Consider the following 21,164-nt stretch of genomic DNA (forward strand, 5'->3'; position numbering starts at 1 on the left):
ACCAAACCAACCTGCTGGCTTTCCTAGAGTACACTTTTGGCTTAAAAAAAAAAACACATCCGTACACTCATGTAAATAACAGAAATGTGCAATTTTTACTTTTCACTCATGCACATGGAATGAATTGTATCTATTGGGAAAATAACATAATTGTGCTTTTCTTTCCCTTCCCATTTTTTTCTTTGCTTTGTCCAAATGCTCAGGCATCACACAGCATGTGTCTGTTGTGTATCTACATGTCACGTTTGCTCCTTCAATCATCGTTTACTCTAGGAGGGGCCCTGTGTGAGGGTCCACTATCGTCACGATGCTGGGTGTGGTGACACATCCTTTCTCTCCGCCCCGAGGTGTTTGTGTAGCCCAAATAACGCGGGAATGTATGTGTTTGGGAACCGTCCTGTTTCATCATTCACAAATTGTATTAATTTATAATTAATCCCAATACTATTTCACTATCAGTGATACCTTATTATTCAATCAATCTGTTAAAAACAATAAAAAAAACCCACAACCCTCCTCCAGATTACGTTACAAGCAGCTGGCGATAGAAGTGAAAGCACATTGCACGATGCAAAATAGGATGGCGTGCGCGTTCGCGGAGCTCCTGCGCTGCGGCAGTTGCCAGGGGAGATAGGAGGGGAGGGGTTTTGATTGGTTGAAGTGGGCCTGTTGCCATGACGACGGCAAGGGGTTTGGTAGCGTTGCCGTGCGGTGTGTGATCTGCGCGCTGCGTGTATGGAGGAAGCAGCTGCTGATCTGATCTCTGACATTGTGTGAGACAGACATCTGAATAAACTGCGCACAGACGTGTCTTTAAACATACCGCACCGAGGCACGCCGTGCATGATTGTAAGTATTTGATCGTTTTCTTTTATTTTGTTTTTTAATTCACAGCAATGAAATTGTGTTCGGCAGACACGGGTTGTGTTTCGGAACAAGCTAAAAGTAAATGTGGTCAAGTGACTTTGCTTAGAGCAGCCAGCATGGCAGATCAAGCGACAGCATGTGGCCACAGCTAGCTAATGTTAACGTTACTTCTCTCTGTTCTCCGGACTCGAAGCTCGAAGAGTGGAGAGGGATATTTACAGCACCGACGGATGGTTATCGTTAGATATATGAAAATAGACCTGCTGTAATATTCTAGATAGTTAAAATGTTATGCTAACGCTAGCAGTAGATTTACCTTCACTGACCCACCGAGCGAACGCTAACGCTACTTTGTCTCACGCTTGTGCTGGGTGAGCTAACGTAGGTAACGTTACAGATAGTGAACTTACTCCAATTAAAAGCTAAACAAAATGTAACGAACTAAGCGGACATGAGATACTTCGTAACGAATCCTGTGTGTCGGGAAGTGTTGTGCAATTCTCTACGTCGTTACGTGTAACTTTGTATTCCTCATTGTGTTGCTGGTTGTGCTTGCTTGTGAATGTAGTCTTGAGACCGTGGTGTTTTAATGCCACAGTATCTGTAGCATTAGCTACAGAGCATATTAGTTTTCTTTGCTAACAGCGCTTTCAGTTTATCTTTTCCACTCGCTAAGTCCCAGTGTTTCATTTAATGTCTTTGGTCATCGCGTGGTTTCTCAAGTCGTAGTAGACAACGATATTAAATCAATTTTTGTTGGTGTTCGTTCAAGACACACATCTTCCCCTCTTACGTATAAATAGTTGAATATTTCATGGTATATATTGGCGATACCAGAGGTTGGGAGGCTACACTGGCTAGCTGAGCACATGATGTAATGGATTATCACAAGATTGTCCCAGATACAGAGTGCTCTACAAACAATGTCAGAGTGTAGGAAAAATATCTCTGTTTAATCCAGTTGGATAGAGTTTGTGTGTTGTTGTTATTGAGTACATCTTCATGTACTTTGTTATTCCACGTGTCTGCCCTTGTAGTCTCTGTACCTGCTACCTGTCAGTGTGGTGTTTACTGGGCAGGACAGTCCTCATCTAAATTTCAGTTGTGTGCACTGAGGTTTCTGTGTATGTTTGGAAAAAGTGATGGAAAAATGTATTTTCCTTTTTTGAGGTTATGACATTAATATAGTCTGACATTCTTTTCTTTCTTTCTACTTGACAGTTGTTAAAGCCCTGGTGGTAAATAGACGACAAAGACAACAGGAGCTTAAGGGACAGAAACAGACAAAAAGAAACAGATGTTGTCAGTTTGCCATTATTTTATTGCCAGGATCTCCCTGGTCATATTGTAGGTCAAACCATCTGTTGTCTTTGCTGTTGTTTGTGGTCATAGCATGTATCCACTCCTGTACATGTTGGTATGTACAGAAGGCTCTGAAGGGTAAGTACTTTTGCCTCCCAGAATAGACGAGGGTCTGTTAACTTTACTGACATTCATTTCTATAAATAAGACTTGTCGTAAGCCAGTGATACAGTTATTGCTGACGTGAAATGGCTTGAATAACTACAAGGAACTGAAATATTTTTAGTTGTGTTGAATTATCTTTAGTTGTCATAAGGTTATTTGAATTGCTGGAATAGGCCTCTAAGACACTGTTGTTACCACAGGTAGCTGTACTCTATGGTTTGATGTTCTTTTGTACCTCAGTAAGAGGTGAAGTCCAGGTGAAATAGGAGGCAGACTGCCAAGTGTTTGTGAATATTCTGTTCTTTTCTCATGCTCTGCTCAGAGTCAAATGAGTCAAATGCTTTAACTGATGATAACTTGAAAATGAAATTTTCAACCAATCGACATTTCAATTGCTTACATGAGTCATAGTATCATTTGTTGTTTTTGTCATAATCCTGATGGTAAACCCTGAGATATTGGCCTGCTTGTTCATTTCATTCAGTAATTTCATTAGATAAGATCAACTTGACTTTTTTCTTCTTATTTAACATTTTTCAAATGAGTAATGCCCATGTAGTTACACACTTTAGTGTTGTGACTATAATAATAGAGATTTTATTTCACATTATTGGCATATTTTACACCAGCTGAGCACAGTAGTAGACACAAAAGTATCAAATACATCTTGAGCTTCTCTTAAACTCTTGAGAGTGCCACTCTTCATTTTTACAAGTTGGTAAACACACTGGTGTCACTTTTCTGAGAAGCTGCTCTTTTGTACTGTACTGGTGACAGAACGGGAGGATGCATGATAACAATGAAGCAATGTGACAAAAGAGACCACCAGAGCACCAAGCACTTTTATCAAGTGTATTTCAACATTTTATATCCTACGTTTTCCTGTTCAGTCATCACAACACCCTGAATATAATGTGTAAACATTTTAATAAGGCAGCGGCTTGGCGAGAGTGGCACAGAAACTGCAGTTGAAAATGGTGGTGTTGCCATGTAATCAGTCTTATCACAGAATTGTGTACTCTGACCCAGAGTAAAGGATAAGTTGCGTCCTCTAAAATCCACCATGTTGTCTGTAGATATCTGAGTGACTGTGGTTTTAAATTCATTACAAAAGCTGACCCATGTGGAAACCTCTGTGATTGCTTAACACAGTCAAAACCTGGTTTCTCATGGATTGGCTGAACAGAAAAGCTCAGAGATTTATAACTTGTTATTCTCTGAAAACCCAATAATTACCAAGTCATTTGTGACTTTGATTTTACTTACTGGTTTAAATGGTTGGATTAGTGTAGAGGTTGAATAATTCGATGATTGTCAGAAGAGGGAAGTTGACAGTGTTCGTTCATTTGAGGTAACTGTTTTCTCATTATTATGTTGTTTTGTGTGAATTGTAGTGTTTCAAAGTTGAAAATAGTTTAAACAACATATGTTGTGAAGGAAATTAAAGTAAACAAGCTTTGCTACTCTCATTTAAATAGTATATATTTTTTAAATGATCAGCCAAAGAAAGTCTTTATATTCTGTTGTTTTTATAAGAAGATGCTTATTTCCTTCTACCTCGAATTATGACGGCCTAGGTTGCTAAATTGAACAATCGCAGTCACCAGTCAGTGAGCTTCAGCTCTCACGGCTAATGTTGGCGAGTCTAGCTTGTGGAGGTGACTCCCTCATGCAGTTTTGTGTTTCATCACCTGCTCACAGCCCATGTGTGTTTTTGAAGGAGGGACGTCCCCAGGAGTACGTGATCTTCTGTTGTCTCGGTTCTGTGACATTCTGCTGATCAAACAGAGGTGGTGACTGTGAATTTGAGATGCAAATGTAAAACGCCCGTAGAGACAAGTTGCTGCCTCCCTTCTTTAGTGTTCTCTGGTCATGATTTTGTTTTCCTGTCCTGTTCACATGATCAACTTATCTGTTTTTTTGTGATGTTTCACATCATTTAGCATCTCCCGAGAGATCAGGGCAGAACTAAATGGCATCTATTTTTAACCCATAAGCTTTCCACTTAACAGCTGTCACTATTTTACAAACTGGGGTGAACTTATTGTAGTTAATGTCATGACATCAATAAAGAGACAGAACTGGTTGAGATTTGGTTCTGCAAATCTAAAAATACCCAGTTTCCAGTTATTGTTTTTTATCTCTTGATTGGTCACAGTGATTATGTACTGTGACTGTGAATGCTTTGAGCTTCTATCTCAGTTTTTTCCTCTTTAAGCCTGCCCCTGTGTGTGTGTGCGAGAAGTTGCATATGGACAATGTGTATATTCCTGTTGTGACGCCTCTCCCTCTACTCCAGTTATTGTTTTACATTTCTTGATTGGTCACAGTGGGTGTGCACTACCCCCTCCTTCTCTTCCCTGCCCCACTCTAACCCCCTGACTGTCCCTGTGCCTGCCTCATTTCTAATGGGGTGGACTCAAGACGCAGCCCATTAGGACCCGCCTCATTGAAAGCAACATTGATGTGACCGTTTCCTTGATTGAGAGAAAGGAAGAGGGAAGCACGGCTGTGTGTCCTGTGACACAATGGGTCTTTGTCTTGTCACCCCTGGCTGAATTAACAGGATTTATTTAATTGACGACAGAATGACAACAACTACCAGCTTGTGTGCAAATGATCAGGATCTTCTTAGATATGGAGGAGGATTGTGTTGTCAGTTTACCAAAATTTTAGAACCAGCGTCGTCTGAGGTGCCACGGAACGCAACCAACTGAGTGTTCAATTCTAAAACAATATCGTCGTTAGAACAGCACTGGTTAGGAGTTCGGCCAAAGTGAAATGTAAACATAAACTCATGTATCATACTCTGTTATTTGAATGAGAGTTTAATACTGGGCTCTGTACAGCTCAAAAGTACAAAACTCCATTTACTAGAACATGTCTCAAGCTTTGGTATTTTTAAAATCACCATCACCATGGTGATTTATTGACAAAAAAAGAGTTTGTTGAGAAATTAAGCTAAAATGAAAGTAAACTTAATTTGAGCTGAGGCTGTAACAGATGTCATGCACTTGTATGGCACCAAAAATGTGAATTCATTCTTTATAAGTTAAATAAATTGGGTGGTTCCTCTGATTTCACCCAGTTGCTGTATTTATTGCAACTAATTTATAGAATGTTGTATGATTAAAGTTTATAGTGGGTATCTGATCCCACTTTTTTGTAGCACTGCACAGTAATGCTTTTCAGGGACCTATTTGTTTATATGAAAAAAAGGATTTTGTAGAAAAAATATGTTTATACTCAAAAAACTGAGGTACTAATATAAGGCAGCATTCTGGTTTTATATTCGCACTAAATAAGAAAAAAATAAATTGTACACAATCCTAATAACACTGTAAGAGATTTACACCAACAAGCTTTTTGTATCTTGTTATCCAAAAAAATTAATATATATTGAAACTGCTCATTTTGCATGACCAAAATACATAGCCAACCCTTCACTGCTGCCAGAGGAAGACCTGTTGCCTGTCCTCACATTATATCACTGCTACTTACTGCATGTATGCATTTTTGTTGATTTTTACTCACTTCAGAAGCCTCAGTAAATATTTCACCCCATTTTCACAAAGCAAAGTACTTCCCCCTGTCTTTATGCTGCTCTCTCTCTAGGTTTTTGTGAAAGATGTTGGACAAAAATACTTACGACGGACTCCATTTAGAGTTTGCTATAATTCAGGATGCAGAGCCTCACTGGTGGTTCCTGTGTTTCTTGTAGTATCTACATGGAATGTAATCTCTCAAAGAGCACATTCCTGTAAGGGCTTATGTTGAAACTTCAACTAAGCTCCAGAAATATATATTATTCATTTATTAGGATTTATTTGGACAGTAGTGTACAGAAGCAAATTGGCAATTAGGGCTGATCTTTGGTATTTGAAAGTATATGAGGTTTTTGCTTATGTTGATTGGCGGTGTTTGTTTGTACACTAAACTTACAGCCACATGACCCAAGAGATAAGGTTTCAGTGTTGGCTGGGGGAAGGCATGTACTTTGGAAGGCCTCACCTCTGTTGACAGTCAAAGTGCAGTACTGTGTGCCTGAGTTTGAAAACTCTGTGTGAAGCTAATGTCTCCGATGAACACCGCAATCATTACCCATTGTTTTGTTTGCTTGTTTTCCCTAACTGTTAGGTGATTGCATCAGCTTGGGTGTTTGTCAGCAGTCTATAAGCTACATGCTGGTGGAATTCATAGATTGCCAAAGTAAATACTGCCGCTTCAATAAATGCCACCTCGCTGCTCGAGTCCACTGTTTTGGTGTAGAACGAGCCTAACTGTCTCTGTGTGAAGTCTGAATTTGTTTTCTGAGAATGAACTTCCTCAACAGGCAGGAGGTGTTTCCTTCCCTCCCGGTCCTCTGTTTGAAACTGTGAGGTGAATACTGAGCACTTCTGAAACATGACTAGAGCAAAAACAACTGCTCCTTTGTACGAGCTGAGTGTGAGGCCAATTGTGATGCTTTGTGCGAGCTTTTTCTTTTGCTTTCACCTTGGACACCGAGTAGGTCGTTTTAATCCATTGAGTAGTTTTATTTAAAAATGAATCCTTTGGATGAGCTTTAACAGTAGCCTGATTAGCCTTCACAATAATGGCTGCTTTATTTGTTATGGCATAATTTGGCCCTCCCATAAAATAAAAGACTGCTACTTGGCTACCTTGCTCTGGAACAGCCTCTTTCTCTCTCTCCCTGTCTCTCCCACTCTAACTCAGCCCCCCTTTGTCTCATTCACAGTTTTAGAGCTCCAGCCAGACTGGGTAGTCACCTAAATATCAGTTAGGGTTTCAAATAACAGCCCTTGCCATGGGGCTGTGCGACACACCTTTGTGTATCTATTACAGAGGTGTAACTGGTTTGTGTCAACTGGTTTATTTCTTGTGAGGAGGGTGTGGTGTGAGTACGTCAAGGCAGTTGCATAAATTATGTCTAGAGTTTTGTTCTGAAATCTTGTTGTGTTTATTACATGGAAATGGTGTAATCTTTTTAATTTTGCTTGATAAAAAAGGTTTTTGGTGCCTGGGGCACGTATCATAAAAGTATGCCTTAATGGCACTCATTCAGTCGTGCCATGACGTCCAGGTTGGCTGTGGCCTTTCTCACTGCTCTTTGTCAGACAGGTTTGTGGAGAACAGCAGCAGACTGCTGGCCTCAGCATTTTCCGCCTGTATTGATCTCCCCACATTAGCTCTCTCTTCATGCACAGACATGAGCACAATTGCTTCCCTTACAACATTGGCTGCCGTGGCAACTGAGTCCTGATCGTGAGATTCGCTCCCAGAAAACATCTCAAACCAGAACCTCTTCATTTTGATGCCGCTATCATCTCCTTTACATTCCCCCGTACAAATATGACACATCAACGGCTTGATTTGCCACTTAAAGCTATCTCCATATGTCTTTGTGTATTTTTGAATAGGCTAAGTGCTTAACAGGATAAAAGAGCAGTTTGAAAGGGGGGGAAATGTGCCTTGGCACCTGCTGTTAGTGCCTGCCTGTTTGCACATGAATATGATGAGGCTGGCGGTGCGCTGGGCTATTTTAACTTGCAGATGAGCCATCAGGTCAGTACCATTGCAGCTTTGGTGTATTTTCAAGGATGAGTTGCAGTCAACAGGCCAGTCCGGCTTATTAGCTCCCTCTCCCCGCTCCTCTCTTTGCACACTAGCGTCCCATTATTCATCGCATTCCCAGCCGCCTCTCTTTGATGCCTTTTCATAAGAGCAATGATAACTGCGATCATTGCAACAGCAGTGGTAATTGACCAGCTGCAATCATGGTAAAACACTTCCTGTGTTTGGCTTGATGCAAGGCAGCTCTCTCATCCGTCCACCCCGCCTCTGTTGATATTCAAATGATGGGTCTTCTGGAGGAACTACTCAAAAGAGGATAAGCGCTCTCTGGCACCCAAGGGCCCAGCTGAGAGGTCAGGACTGTGGAGATGGACTAAGGTGAAGCTCTCTTGTGCTTTCGAGGTTAATCAGTAGTCTGACTCTTTACCCGGGCCATGACCTCTTTTCATTGCCCAGCCTCAAAAGTTCACAGGCAGTCATATGACCACACCTTTTAGTCAAATGAAGACTTGATTCAGTTAAGGCCACACCTGTGTTAGCTTGTGGTTCATTGTGAGTTACATGTTCGTCATGGGGATGCATTGGGTAACACAGTGATGGATCTAGACTTGACTCACAATCTCACAAAGAACAGCCCAAATTAGGGCTTCATAGTCTGTCTGTCAGCTACATTATCTTCCATTTAACTATATCTTGAACGAGCCCACCCACCTTCGCTCACCCTGTCTGTCTTTCTCCCATCAGTATAATATATTAACGCTTTGTAAAAATCTGCTGCTAACTGTACCTAAACATGGAATTATCAAAAGGGCACACACAGCTACATATAGTCCGAAATGGTTTTCGGAAGGATAAATGACAATTTCAAAACTGTAGACTTGTCTTTCTGCTTGGTCCCCTCTCTATTTGTAAATTCATTCAGAGTATGAAGCTGTCAAGGAATATCTTTTTGTGTTTTGGTCTCTTGAGCAGAGATTTTCTTTAAACACAAATGGGCAGTTCTCTTGCTGCCTGACATTTCTCATTGCTCCACTTTGCTGAGAGCTGTGATTCATCCTAGACTAAGGATAACTTACATAGCCTACCTCACTACCTATTGAGTCTCAGCTGTCTCACTATCTCTCTCTGTCTTCCTCTCAGTCTCTTGGTTTCTCTTTCAGTGTTTTTGTCTTGCTCTCCTTCCGTGAAAAGGATTTCCCTATTGTTATATGTCTTCCTATGTTCGCTGTGCCTGTCCCTTTGCATTTGGCCTGGAAAGCTCTTTGACTTACTTTCTTTTCACTGGTGATCAGAATTACAGACCTACATGTGGTAGACAAGGACATTTCAATGGTGCGCTGACAAATTGAAACACAGACAATTAGAGGATTGAATGGGAGAACACCATGTCACCTAAGAACAGGCAGAACGTATGCATTTAAGGCTGAAGTGATCATGACCCTAGATTTAGAAGTCACTCTGTTGGTCTGCTGTATGCGTCTCCCCCTCATTGAGACTTGGTCATTTTGTAAATCCCCCTCCTGTCCTCGCTGACTGGCTTTGACAAACTGATTTGTGGTGTGTGTGTGTCTGTGTCTGTGTCTGTGTGTGTGTGTCTGTGCATGTCTGTGCGTGTCTGTGCGTGTCTGTGTGTGTGTGCGCACTCCCTCTCCTGTCTTGCCCACCGTGCAAACACTCACGAGTTTGACCCAATTCTTATCTTATCCCAGAAATAAAAAGATATGCCTATCTACCACACTCTCTGCACCTATACCTATCCAACCTACCAAACCCTTACTCTCTTCTCAGTCTGGATCCAGAGAATCCAGGACCACCCCAGAACCCGGGACATCTGGTGTCCACACACGGGTGCAGTAGGAGTATTCCGTTACGGGGAGGCTGCCCAGCGGCCCAGCCAGCATGGATTACTTATTTTCCTACTGACTCTTGTTTGTGGGATTTCTGCTCTTAATTGAAGGGACCGCATGGTTGTCATGGTGACACCCAGGACATAAAGCTCGTTGTGAGCTGAGCCAAAGAGTGATCTCTTTGTGCTTTTGGCCTCACAAAGTACTGTGCAAGACCATAGCAAAAAAGCTGTAATAATGCAGGTGTCTTTGGCAATTTCAGCTGATACCTGGACATATCTCCCTTTCTGTCTGTGCCAGTATTTAGAATCATTTCTCTTTGTATAACTTGGTACATTAGGTGGAACTAAAACTTCTCCATCAGTGCTGTTGTATAAGATGACATGCTCCACCTGAGCTCATGTAAAAAAAAAAAAAAAAAAAAAGTGCCATTGTCTTATTAAAAAGGGTACTTGGGTGGAATTGGTTAATGATACAGGGCTGCTGGCAATATTGAATTTCCTAGTGCTGTTAAATGACAAGTTCAGGGGCTGTAGCCTCTTCACTCTACTTTGTGTGTGACAAATGAGTCTTGATCCTGGCTGAATGCAGATCAGTCAGTAAGAGCCATCCACTCTGTAAGACGGAGGCCTTCCACTCATTCCTGCAGTTGTTGGATGGTTTCATGCTCATTTACACATAACGAGCAGCTGGGTCTTGTCTCAAACGAGGTGGGCGTCGAGGAGTGGAGCCTTAAGTCGGTTCAGTTGCTTGAGAGGACCTCCTCAAAACTCCTTGGCTGGAGTCAAGAGGGGGGGTGGGAGAGCCTCTCTGTGCTCGCCAGGCGTGGAGGAGAGGGGCAATGAGCAGGTCAGGAAATGCAATAGAGGCAGACAGGCACAGCTACAGGGGGTGTGCCCTCAGGGAAAACTTAAGAAAACAAGGCCAACGCTTGGAAGAGCACATCATTCCAATGTGCCACATCCAGTTATTTCATTACAACTTTGTTTTGAAATCAAGTCGACATCAAAACTGTGATTTTATCTCTGTGCATAAACTGCTCAACATTAACAACCTCTCTTTCTCCCCCTCTCTCTCTCTCCAGACCTCTTTGATTTAATGGGTCCAATCATTGGGATGTCACCAGATAAGAAAACGGAAATTCCGGGTATGCAAGAGGAGCGGACGGGGCTCAGAGGTGTTTGTGGAGTAGGAACACTGCCTGAGGCGGAGTGTGCGTCCAGTCCGCTGGCAACCAGCGTGGATCGCACTGGAGGTACAGAAGATGAGGAGCTCACCAACCTCAACTGGCTCCACGAGAACCTGCTTCAGAACTTCACCTTGGGGGGTCCTGAAGCTCAGCCCAGTGGCAGCCCCCTTTTCGACATAGAGGGAGACTACGGGCCCGGCCAGGGCCCCTCATCCTCCTCCTCATCCTCGTCGCACAGCAGAGGCAGGGAGCGGGACTCGTTGAAGTCTAAGCCCCCTTTCTCATTTTCTCTGCTCATCTACATGGCCATTGAGCAGTCTCCCAGCAAGTCTTTGCCTGTTAAAGAAATCTATGGCTGGATTCTTGAGCACTTCCCTTATTTCTCCAATGCTCCCACTGGATGGAAGAACTCAGTTCGTCACAACTTGTCCCTGAACAAATGCTTCCGCAAGGTTGAAAGGAGTTTGGGAAAGGTAGGTTTGCAAACTGTGTCCTAACTTTCATACACTTAACTGCACAGTTGAAAAGTATGCCTCTTGAAACTGTTGTCATCAGTATGCATTGAAGATATGATATGCAAATTTCCATAGGTCAAAATTTGTCTGCTTTGTTTAGCAAAACAGTAACAGTGTAAGAGTGTGAAGCTGCAGTGTGGCTCATGTGACAGTGGCCAGGACTGTAACACCACTGCAGGAACCTCTGACTCTGCTGCGATAAGGGTGGAATCCAGTCAAGGTCACAGATACTCCGTCAGAGGAAATGCAAACACAGCACACTAAGATAGGACTTTATCTCCTGAACCACTACAAGGTAGTGCAACTGTTTTAGCCGGGGAGAGATGCATCCCACAGTTTGAAACCTCAATGTCATGCAGCGAGAAGGAAGCAAACATGACATAAAGTACAGACATGAGTTTGTAGGGGGAATCTTTGTCAGTCTAGTTCTGCCAGAATTATGTTTTACACATGCTCAATTGTATTTGTGTTCCTTTTTATAGAAAGGAAAACAAAATGGAGAAGTTGGCCTTCTCATATGCACATGCTTTGCGACTAATGGTTAAACACATCCTGCATATCCTGCACAAACATTCTTGTGAAATAAATAGGATATGAGTAAAACGTTTGTTGTGAAATTGTGAATTTACTTTCTTATGGTTGCATTTCCATGTAGCTTTCCAGCCCTTTTGTGTGGAAACAATGTGGTGAGGAGCAGAAAAGGGAGGAGGTGCTTGTTTGAAGACATGACTGACTTTAAAGCCCCTGGTTTCAGATGTTATGTATTTCTATTTAACATTTCTATTCATGATTGAATAAGATAACACTCAAAGTTAAACCTTTTTTTTTTCTTTTTTTTAATGAAGAGTTTAATACTCAGCTAATCTGCTTTTTCAGGACGGGGGGGTGTGGTTTGATGATATTTGAGTGATAGTATCATAAACAAACCCCTCCAGGAGTACCTGTGTCAGACCTACACAGCAACCTAATTTGCATGTTACTATAACTGATCCAGGGAGTGACACGATGGTAGCCATATTGAGCTTCAGTGTGAGTTCAGACTTGTGACCGGCAGAGCCCGTGGTGCCAAGGCTGTGCCTGGCGAAGACCCGATATTTTGCCACAACGGGAGGGGATGGTGGTTAGCACTCGGCGAGCGGCAACATGGTGCGGTGCAGGCCGCTCAGCGTGCAGGTGCACAGCGTGAGCCCTTCGTCTGCTGAGAGACCAGCACCAGTTTCACATGACACACTGGCTGGTGGTTTCCGTTACCATGGAGACATTTCCTTCTTCCTGCATCAGGGCTGGTTGGTAATCTGAGTCAAGGTTATTCTCCTCCCCTCCCTCCCTCCCTCCCTCCCGCACTCCCTCACTCCCTCACTCTGTTCTCCTCCCAGACTGGGCAAGAATACGCCGCCATCAGATAAAGTGACAGTTAACACACTCCCGCACACATCACCAACAGACAAATTCATTCGTCGCACAGTGCGGTGGAGCAATTATTTCCTTCTTCAGTTGAAGCTGTTAAGGAATTCTTTCATATGCATTTGCTATTTTCCACTGTTTTGTTTACGACATAGTGATCCTCTCACAACTATTTCTTTGAAGTTTTTCCTTTTTGTGCAAAATGAATGAGAACGACTTGCATTAATGAAATGTGACACATCACTATGCTGACTTCAGTGCGTCACAGATTTTGTCAGCGGAGAGAATTTTCTGAATGCAAGCCCTTCCACAAAAAAAACCCAAAACCATCTGTGCATCATTTTGACGGATTTAAAAATAGAATTTTGCCACAAGGATTTTATTTATTTTTTTTTTAAATATTAAAACAATGAGAATATCTTGTGTAAAAGGTGCTGTGAAGCTTATTGTTGAGAAAGAGTTTGCATAGAGGTGAGAAGTGTAGGAGTGCACTCAAAAGATAGTGAGAAAAATTGCAAGCCAGCAGTGTGAATATAAACAATGCAGGATTCAACATAATCGGAAATTCTGCTTTGCCATTGTATTATATGTTATAAACACTGTATTTAAACATGACTTTTGTTTGTTTACAAGAAAACTCCACAGGGATTTTGTTTAAATATAATCAGAGAACCAATGAGAATAAATTCTGGTTGAATTTATGGCTGTTTTTTAACACATTTGTTTAATGATCAGGAATCAAGAAAGGGATATACGAACTTCTAGATTTAATGTAAATCAAATTTTGTTGCCACAAGTTTCTTACTTTGGGTGCAGACGTTTAACTGTCCCTCTTTCCCACAGGCCAATGGAAAAGGTTCTCTGTGGTGTGTGGACCCCGAATACCGCCCCAACCTGATCCAAGCCCTTAAGAAGCAGCACTTCCCTGCCGCACATGCCTTCTGCACACCACCCGCCTCCCCACCCAGGTAAACCCCCATCAGTCAGTGAATTATGAACTTGTATTGGCACATCAGCTCTGTCTGTGTTCAAATATTATTATTGTATTTACATTTTTATTTTTGTATTTAAATTTTAGTGAAAAGGGTTTCTGTTTTATTCTGGTGGCCTGTGTTTCTCTTAATTTGACATTTAATTCCTTGAAATAACTGAAAGATCTGGATTTTCTTTACTCTTCCTTTGAGAACGCGACATCTGACCCTTCTTGTCTTTTGTTTACCTTCCACAGTGCCTCCTCACCCCCTCGCCATCTCTTTCTACAAGAGTGCTCATTCAAAGGTGAGACATGTCTGTTTTTAAATTTGGATGTACAATAAAAGCTGCCTGCCGTGCAAGAATCTGCAGATGTCTAGAAAATCCAATCAGTGCAGTTTTTTTTTAGCTTGTGTTTGTGCAGTATTTTGATTGTGTTGCCGTTGCACATTTCAGTCCCAGAACATTCAGCATCACTGTGCTTTTTACCTTCAACTCTTGGTTTGATTTGTTGCTTTCAAGTCATTGATGCCTCATGTAGACCATAATGTTGAAAACTCCCAGTTGACGTCTCAGCCTCCTCTCTCCCCCCTCTGCCTCTTGGATTTGTAACCTTGACGACAGGCAGAGGTTCTGCCGGTGCTGAGTGTCGTGCACTCAGTCGCACTGTAATCATTAATAATTTAGAGCCCCAGAAGTGAGCTATGAGGCTTTTAGACACTTTGTCAGGTCTGAAAAGATCGGATGCACTCTCAATATCAGTGGCTAGAAATGATCCTCTGGTTTGTTTTGGTGAATCTGCATACCCAGTCCATTCAGTAAACACTGTCTCTAGTTTAAAATTACTGAAGGAGCCCTGTCCTCCCAGTCCTAATATAGATGCCATGCTACCATGCTTTCACACCTTAGGACTGACCATCGTGCATGTTCTCTCCTCTTCCAGAGTCTGACATTGATGCTGCCACTACCATGATGCTCTTAAACTCTGCCCCCGGGCACCACGTTGACCCATGTAAGAGAATCCACAAGCAGCCATTCTTTCACCTGTTCTTCCACCTTTTTGTGTCCTACCCCTGACATACCACCCTGTCATTGCTTAAATCTTCTTTTATTTGGTGTGCTTTTATTTGTTATGTCTACGTCACCCGTCCTTATAAGCAAAACCTTGGTTCTTGAGCAGGAAAAGTTTCAAGAACATTACTTGCACTTGATTGCAAACAATTTTTCCTGTATAAATTCTTTCAAACACGTATTGAAGGAGTAGTTTGACATTTGGGAAATACTAGATTTAGCAGCTGGTTAGCTTATCTTAGCACAAAGAAGGAGATAGGGAAACAGCTTGCCTGGCTCTGTGCAAAGGTGAGCAAATCCACCTAGCTGTAAAGCTCACTACATGTCATATGGTGTTTTTTTTAAATCCGTACAAAACCTGAAGTATTACGACAATTCTCTGTTTTACGGGGGCGGGGTTACTTGCCTGACAGGAAGTTACTTGTCCAAAAAATCTCATCTAACTAAGTATATCGCAACATGCTGAACTTTACCCTGTGATTGATTCTAAAATGTTTTTAGAGAATATTACGGCAGCTAAAGGCAGTCTCAGAGAGTGTTGTGAAAGTGCATGATCTTTCTACATGGTAAATCGTTAATTTCATGTGTTTTTAGACTTAAGATGTTTTTTAAATCAAAGTTATGTTATTGCTGTTATCGCTTACACTTCAGATGAGATTAGACTTTATTTAGCCTGTACTTAGTTCATTTGCTTCATTGTCTGCAGAAGCCCCCTGAAGACCATTTAGTGTGAGTGGGTTCTGCTAATATTTGTACTTTCCTCATCTGTGTGGATTCTGCTTTAACATGCATGCAGCAAGATATTTTTAAATCAGGTTTTCCCATTTGGGCCAAGGCTGATCTTAGTTCTGCTTTATACTATAAACAAAACAGGCTAAAGCCACAGTGTGTAGCGCACTGTGTCTGATTTCTGCTTTTTCTGCAGGAGCAAAACAATAGTTTACTGTGCAGTTACATTAGGATTCACCTACTGTCAGTCACAACCTGCTTTAGGGCAATTAAAGTAAGACACTTACCCCGCTTTAGTCTGCTAAATTTGTTTTGTTTTGACTATATTGGTCATGCACTAACAAGCCTCGAAGAAAACTTTTACATTTGAATGCGGATTAATAACTCTGTCCATCTTCTGCTCTCCTCAGGCAATTCTGACAGCCCACTGGACCTCTCCAGACCTGACTCCGTTCTGGTGAGCAGTGATCCAAAGCAGGACCACAATTACAGCAGCGTAGCTCTACAACGCTGCTCTTCCCGCTCGTCCTCCTCGTCTCTTTCCTCCCTGGACGAAGGAGGCTGCGACCGCAGGCAGTCCCGCCGTGCCGGCAGCGAGGGCTTCCACAGCGACGAGGACTCCGACCTCTGGGACGAAAGGGGCGTCCACCAGACTTCTAGACGTCCACCCGCCATCAAGTGGCCCGCAGGCAAGAGGGCGCGACGTGAGGTCAAGCCAGAGTTGGATGAGGAGCTGAAGGAAGCCGCTGGCTCCTTGCTGCACCTTGCTGGTATACGCAGCTGCACGGAGGGCTCCAAACGTACTGTCAAGAGCACAAAACTTAACAGGAAATGAAGATTTTTTTTTTTTTTTGTCCCCCATCAGACTCCGGACCCTGTGAACCCTAACCTCTGACCCCTGATCGTCTGTCCCAGTGTGCCTCCTTCTCCTTATCTGATCGTTCATTGGCCATTTTGAGCCTTTTCTTTTTGTTTGGGAATATCCCTGTCCAACAACACAAATGGCAATAGTATCGTTCACACAGGAGAACAAAGCCATATAGAGACTTTTGTAACTCGGGGGTAACTGCTGGGGGTGGGTGTTTGGGCTATGGAGAACCATTAAGATACCTATCCAAAATGACCTGCCTGCTTCTGTTGGATTGGGAGATTATGATTCAAGAATTTTTTTTTTTTTTTCTCTGAAAGACAAAATGGGAAAAGCTGAAGGTTTTATAACTCAAAGCGTTGCATGCTTCCTCCTCAAACCTGTATCCTCTTCCAAGTGAATCTATTTATGAAGCGAATGAGTGCATGTTTGTAACAGACAAAATCTAACCTCCTGGTGTTATCAGTTCTCCTTTTTGTGCTAAAGAAGAAAATGCCACTGTTTTGAAAGGAATTCTTGCTCCATTAATCCTCTTGTAAGAGAGATGCAATAATTAATCCACAACCTTTAGACATTTATTTCATGGTGGCGTTTTTCAGAGTTGAGTATGCTAGTTAAACTTTACAATTAAGAGAATGAATGGAGTAGTATTATGATCTTGTTTTGCGATAAACTTATTACACACGAGCTCTGACTCTATTTCAGGATTAGCAAGATGTGGAAATAGTATTACTCTGCCACTGCCAAATTTAGTTGCAAAGTTAGCTATACTACTTTGCTCACATCTGTATGGCCATTACTGTGCCATATGAATGAAAGCTGTTTTCATTACTTTTCTTTTTTCTTTTTTTAATCCACTGCTCATCCTGTCAGTCCCCTTCATTCATCAGTGTGTTTTTTGACATTTATTGTGCAGATACAGAACATATATTCACATGTTTGATGACGGCCTATGCAAAGTGAACATCTGCCATGTATTGCCAGATGTTCACTGTGTGTTCATAGGTAATCCTCCATAGATTTTTATTTTATTTTTGTGGGGGTGTGTGTGTGTGCGTGTGTGTGCGTGCGCGCGCGCGTGTGTGTGTGTGTGTGTGTGTGTATCATAGTGCATGTCGACTTCAGCCTGAACCTGAGATGACGGTCACGACAAAAAAAAAAAAAAAAGACTTTGAAATGGTGAGACTACTTTCTTCTGCTGACAAAGTAGTCATTCTACTCTTGAATACGATTGGTGTACTGACAGATCTCCTCGCTACAGCTGTTAGTGTTGGGCTGCTTTGTAATCTGCTTGCTTCTGGTCCTTTTGAATGCAGAGCTGGTTAATGGTCAGAAGCAGGAGTGGACAGTTAATTACAACAGCTTCTTGCTCCATTATTTGGGTTTTCAGTTTGATTATACCTCTGTGTGTTCTCCTTGATTTTAAAAGTCTTTTGTTTTTTTGTTTTTTTTAAGTTTTAGCTAATTTCCTGCTGGCTGATCCTGTGGCCTAGTTCACTAACAATTTGAGGGAAGGTGTGTCTGTTTTGGTTCAAATAAATGAAAGATCCAGAGCTTAGAGCATATTCAAGTGCAAAGAAGGAGAAGGGAACAAGACAGTAATGGCCAGAGAGAAGTGAACTTTGTATGTGTAAGCGCTCACAGGCGAGATGGTGAAGACCTGTGCTGCCGCTCATATGTCGTGCCCTCGGTTCTGGCTGGCCACTGGTGTTTTTTGTTCTTCCTTCTAGAACAAAATCAGGAAGTGCACGATCTCTTCTCAAGCTGTGAAATGGAGTGTTTATTGCCAGTTGATTGCATGCAGTTCACTGAGGGGAAGTTGCGAGCCACTTGTGTAAAAAGGCCAATATTCTCATTTGAACTTTTAAAAAGGCTGCACACTCGCAGCGCACAATACAACGTAGCATGGAACCGCACAAGGCTAACAAACTGAAAATGATATAATTTCTTCCCACTGTACTAGATCACATTGTGTCACAGTGACTGTTAGTATAGCACGCATGCTCAGTGCCAAACATTTTCTTGTGCCACTGATGTAAAACTGCAAAGGGCCATAGTCACTATATTCCCCTGCTGCCACAATGTAAATGTGATTTAGAGCGACAATGCCCTAGTTTTCTGAATCATCCCTAACAGGAAATGGGAGAGGACTCTGGTCAGTACAGTGACTTAACCAATCATTTTGGTCTATCTTTAGAGCGGGAACTGTTCTTACCAGAGTAAGCTTCAGTTCTCAGAAGTAATACTTGCATACACTGGTCTTGTTTAGCTGTGAAAAAAAAGAACAAATTATTGTTCATTAATCATCATCTTATTTATGACATTAATTTATGGGATTATTGAATGCATACTCTATCAAACACTGGTCATTTGAAAGAAGTGACTGGGCACATTTATTTTTCTCCCTCTGTGAACTCCTCTTAATAAGTATTTTTGTTTTCCTCCTTGTTTATTTTACAGCAATACATTTTTTTCCTTTCACTATGTTATAGTGATTAAGTATGCCAATATCTATTGTCTTTAGAGCGGGTGTTTTTTTTTTGTTTTGTTTTGTTTTTTTCATTTTAACCATGACTGCCAGGTTTTCTTGATGTTTTGTTTTGCTTTTTGTTAGAAGACAGTTATTAACATTGATCCTGAAACCTTTTGTTGCCAAAATTGATGTACAGCTGGGGTATAAAATTTAAGACGGACACATTCCCCACGTACTGTAGAAGTTCTTTTGAACCTAATTTAATTATTTTTACATTTGTCACATGTATTGTTTATTTTTAGATATTATGACTAAGTAGTGGCAAATTGAAGATTAGCTCTCAATCTCATCACGGATAAGATTCTTAAAAAAAAAAAAGACTGCCGCTCATAACTGAAGCTTCCAGGTATCGTTATGGGATGTTGAGATGTTTTGAATATTACTGGAAAACTGGATCAGACTAAGCCATTCCCCAGGCTGCTGCTGTTTAGTTTTAGACCTAACATTTGCGGAGAAATTATGGAGAGACTTGTAGAGGAAAATCTCACTCATTCTTTCTGTAGCACTTGCAAAAGAAATGTTATATTGGTCTCAAAGTGACACTGAGTCAGCAAGTTGATTTGTGGACGAGCTACCTAAACATGTCGGGGTCCCAGGACTTAAAACCCAGTTGCTTCATCACTTAGCAGCTGTGATTGAATACTGATTATGTGATTCTCTAAATTCTGTTGCAGTTCCTATGGGTATGATGAACATTGTTGCATTTGACAAAGCTGCCAACCCAGTATCAGTTTGTGTCAGTTGTCTGCCATGTCTCTTAGACCGACACACCTTTTGGTTTTTGTATGCTAACCTCTGTTGATAAAATGTTTATAAGATTTATTTTCGCCAAAGATATGCAATTGCATTATATATGGTATTACAAAATATTAATAAAAACCTGTTCTTGTTATTACTGTGAGAATCTTTTTGTTCTCGTCTGAGCTGCAGCTCAACTTTATCGTTTTATCACCGCAAATAAGACTTGACATGTTTTTTGCCCTCCAAACTCTCCTCCACAACAGAAGAATGCCATCACTTTACATTAGTAGCCTACACTGGCAAAATTTTTGATCAACATTGCCACCTGCTGTGAAGGCCACATTCTGGTGTATAATGCCTGTTCTTTAGAATAGCTACCTCTCCATGTGGCCGGTTTCTCAGTTTTCACATAACCACATTACAGCTGGCAAATATTTCCCACCATGTCCAGCAGTTCACTGCCACTTTGACTGCACAAGCTGTGCTCAGCACCACGTGTGGCGGCTTCACCACACTTTTCCTTTTTCTACTGCGTGTCTTTTTGAATGCACCAACATGGCAGGCTGCCAGAAATGCACCTCACATTAATGTAGATTCCAGGGCTGTGCCAGTGATGGATGCATCATCAGATGTCCTCTACGACACTCTTCGCTGTAAGTTAATTAGTCATGGAGGACTGTGGGATGAACACAGTGTGACCCTGAACAAGGGCTTGTCTGACTAGCCTCAGGCCCATTGGCACAGCTCTATTGTTCAATAGAGTCCTGTGTGTCGACTGGAAGAGGGGGGCTTCTCCCTACTGACTGCCTCAATTCAGCTGGAAATCAGAGCAGCATCACCTCCCCCCCTCCCACACGGCCCTAGCAACCACGCCACGCCGACAGTTGCCAGGCAACCAGACAATGCTGGAGCCACTGGCTGTGATGTGCGTGTGAGAGAGTTTGTGTTTTGCCTGTATGCATTTAAGATCAGGAATAGAGAGACAGCAGCAGAGGAAATGTCTTTCTTTGGTACAAAACATTCAACCCTTTTGTGAATACTTAACATGTTACAAATTTAACAGCTGGTAGAATAGGAACTCCTCAGTTATGATTTCTTTAAAGAGATAGCAATACTCTGGTGAAAGTATAAAGAGATTATTATGGATTAGGTGAAATTAATCGTGTCGGATTTGAGCAGTGATGGCTGCATTAGCAACATGTCGTTTCACTTCTAGTCTAAACGAGGTCATGTGCGTTTTAAAGGGAACTCACTGAGACTATCCTTGACAGTGCTGCAACCCACTTGTTATTTTTTGACCTGGTTTTTGTTAATGCCACCCTTACCAGACTCAAACTCAGCAGTAAATAATTTATCAGTGACATCACATCTCTTAATTGTAAATGGC

The 21,164-nt window shown here is 41.9% G+C and overlaps 1 protein-coding gene across 5 annotated transcripts; it reads left to right on the plus strand.

Annotated features, from left to right (window-relative positions):
* Positions 1–680: 680 nt before the first annotated feature.
* foxn2a (forkhead box N2a) lies at positions 681–19,928 on the plus strand. Of its 5 annotated transcripts, none has more exons than XM_056395616.1 (6): positions 683–849; positions 10,840–11,417; positions 13,707–13,831; positions 14,092–14,141; positions 14,779–14,847; positions 16,046–19,928. In XM_056395616.1, the coding sequence occupies exons 2-6, from the start codon at positions 10,854–10,856 to the stop codon at positions 16,468–16,470; spliced, it is 1,233 nt and encodes a 410-aa protein (XP_056251591.1). In that variant the 5' UTR covers positions 683–849; positions 10,840–10,853; the 3' UTR covers positions 16,471–19,928. The 5 variants fall into 5 exon arrangements, with proteins under 5 accessions (XP_056251596.1, XP_056251591.1, XP_056251594.1 ...); XM_056395619.1 differs by lacking the exon at positions 683–849 and adding an exon at positions 1,009–1,248; XM_056395618.1 differs by lacking the exon at positions 683–849 and adding an exon at positions 2,143–2,307.
* Positions 19,929–21,164: the final 1,236 nt, after the last annotated feature.

The sequence above is a fragment of the Seriola aureovittata genome, chromosome 14, assembly GCF_021018895.1.
Source record: "Seriola aureovittata isolate HTS-2021-v1 ecotype China chromosome 14, ASM2101889v1, whole genome shotgun sequence".
In the NCBI taxonomy this organism is placed as follows: Eukaryota; Metazoa; Chordata; class Actinopteri; order Carangiformes; family Carangidae; genus Seriola; species Seriola aureovittata.

Bases quoted from the DNA above. Each gene is read 5' to 3' on its own strand.
- foxn2a (XM_056395616.1), top strand. From the start codon at position 10,854: ATGGGTCCAATCATTGGGATGTCACCAGATAAGAAAACGGAAATTCCG. The intron at 11,418-13,706 runs GTAGGTTTGCAA...TCTTTCCCACAG, and splicing joins TTGAAAGGAGTTTGGGAAAG to GCCAATGGAAAAGGTTCTCT. The intron at 13,832-14,091 runs GTAAACCCCCAT...TACCTTCCACAG, and splicing joins CCACCCGCCTCCCCACCCAG to TGCCTCCTCACCCCCTCGCC.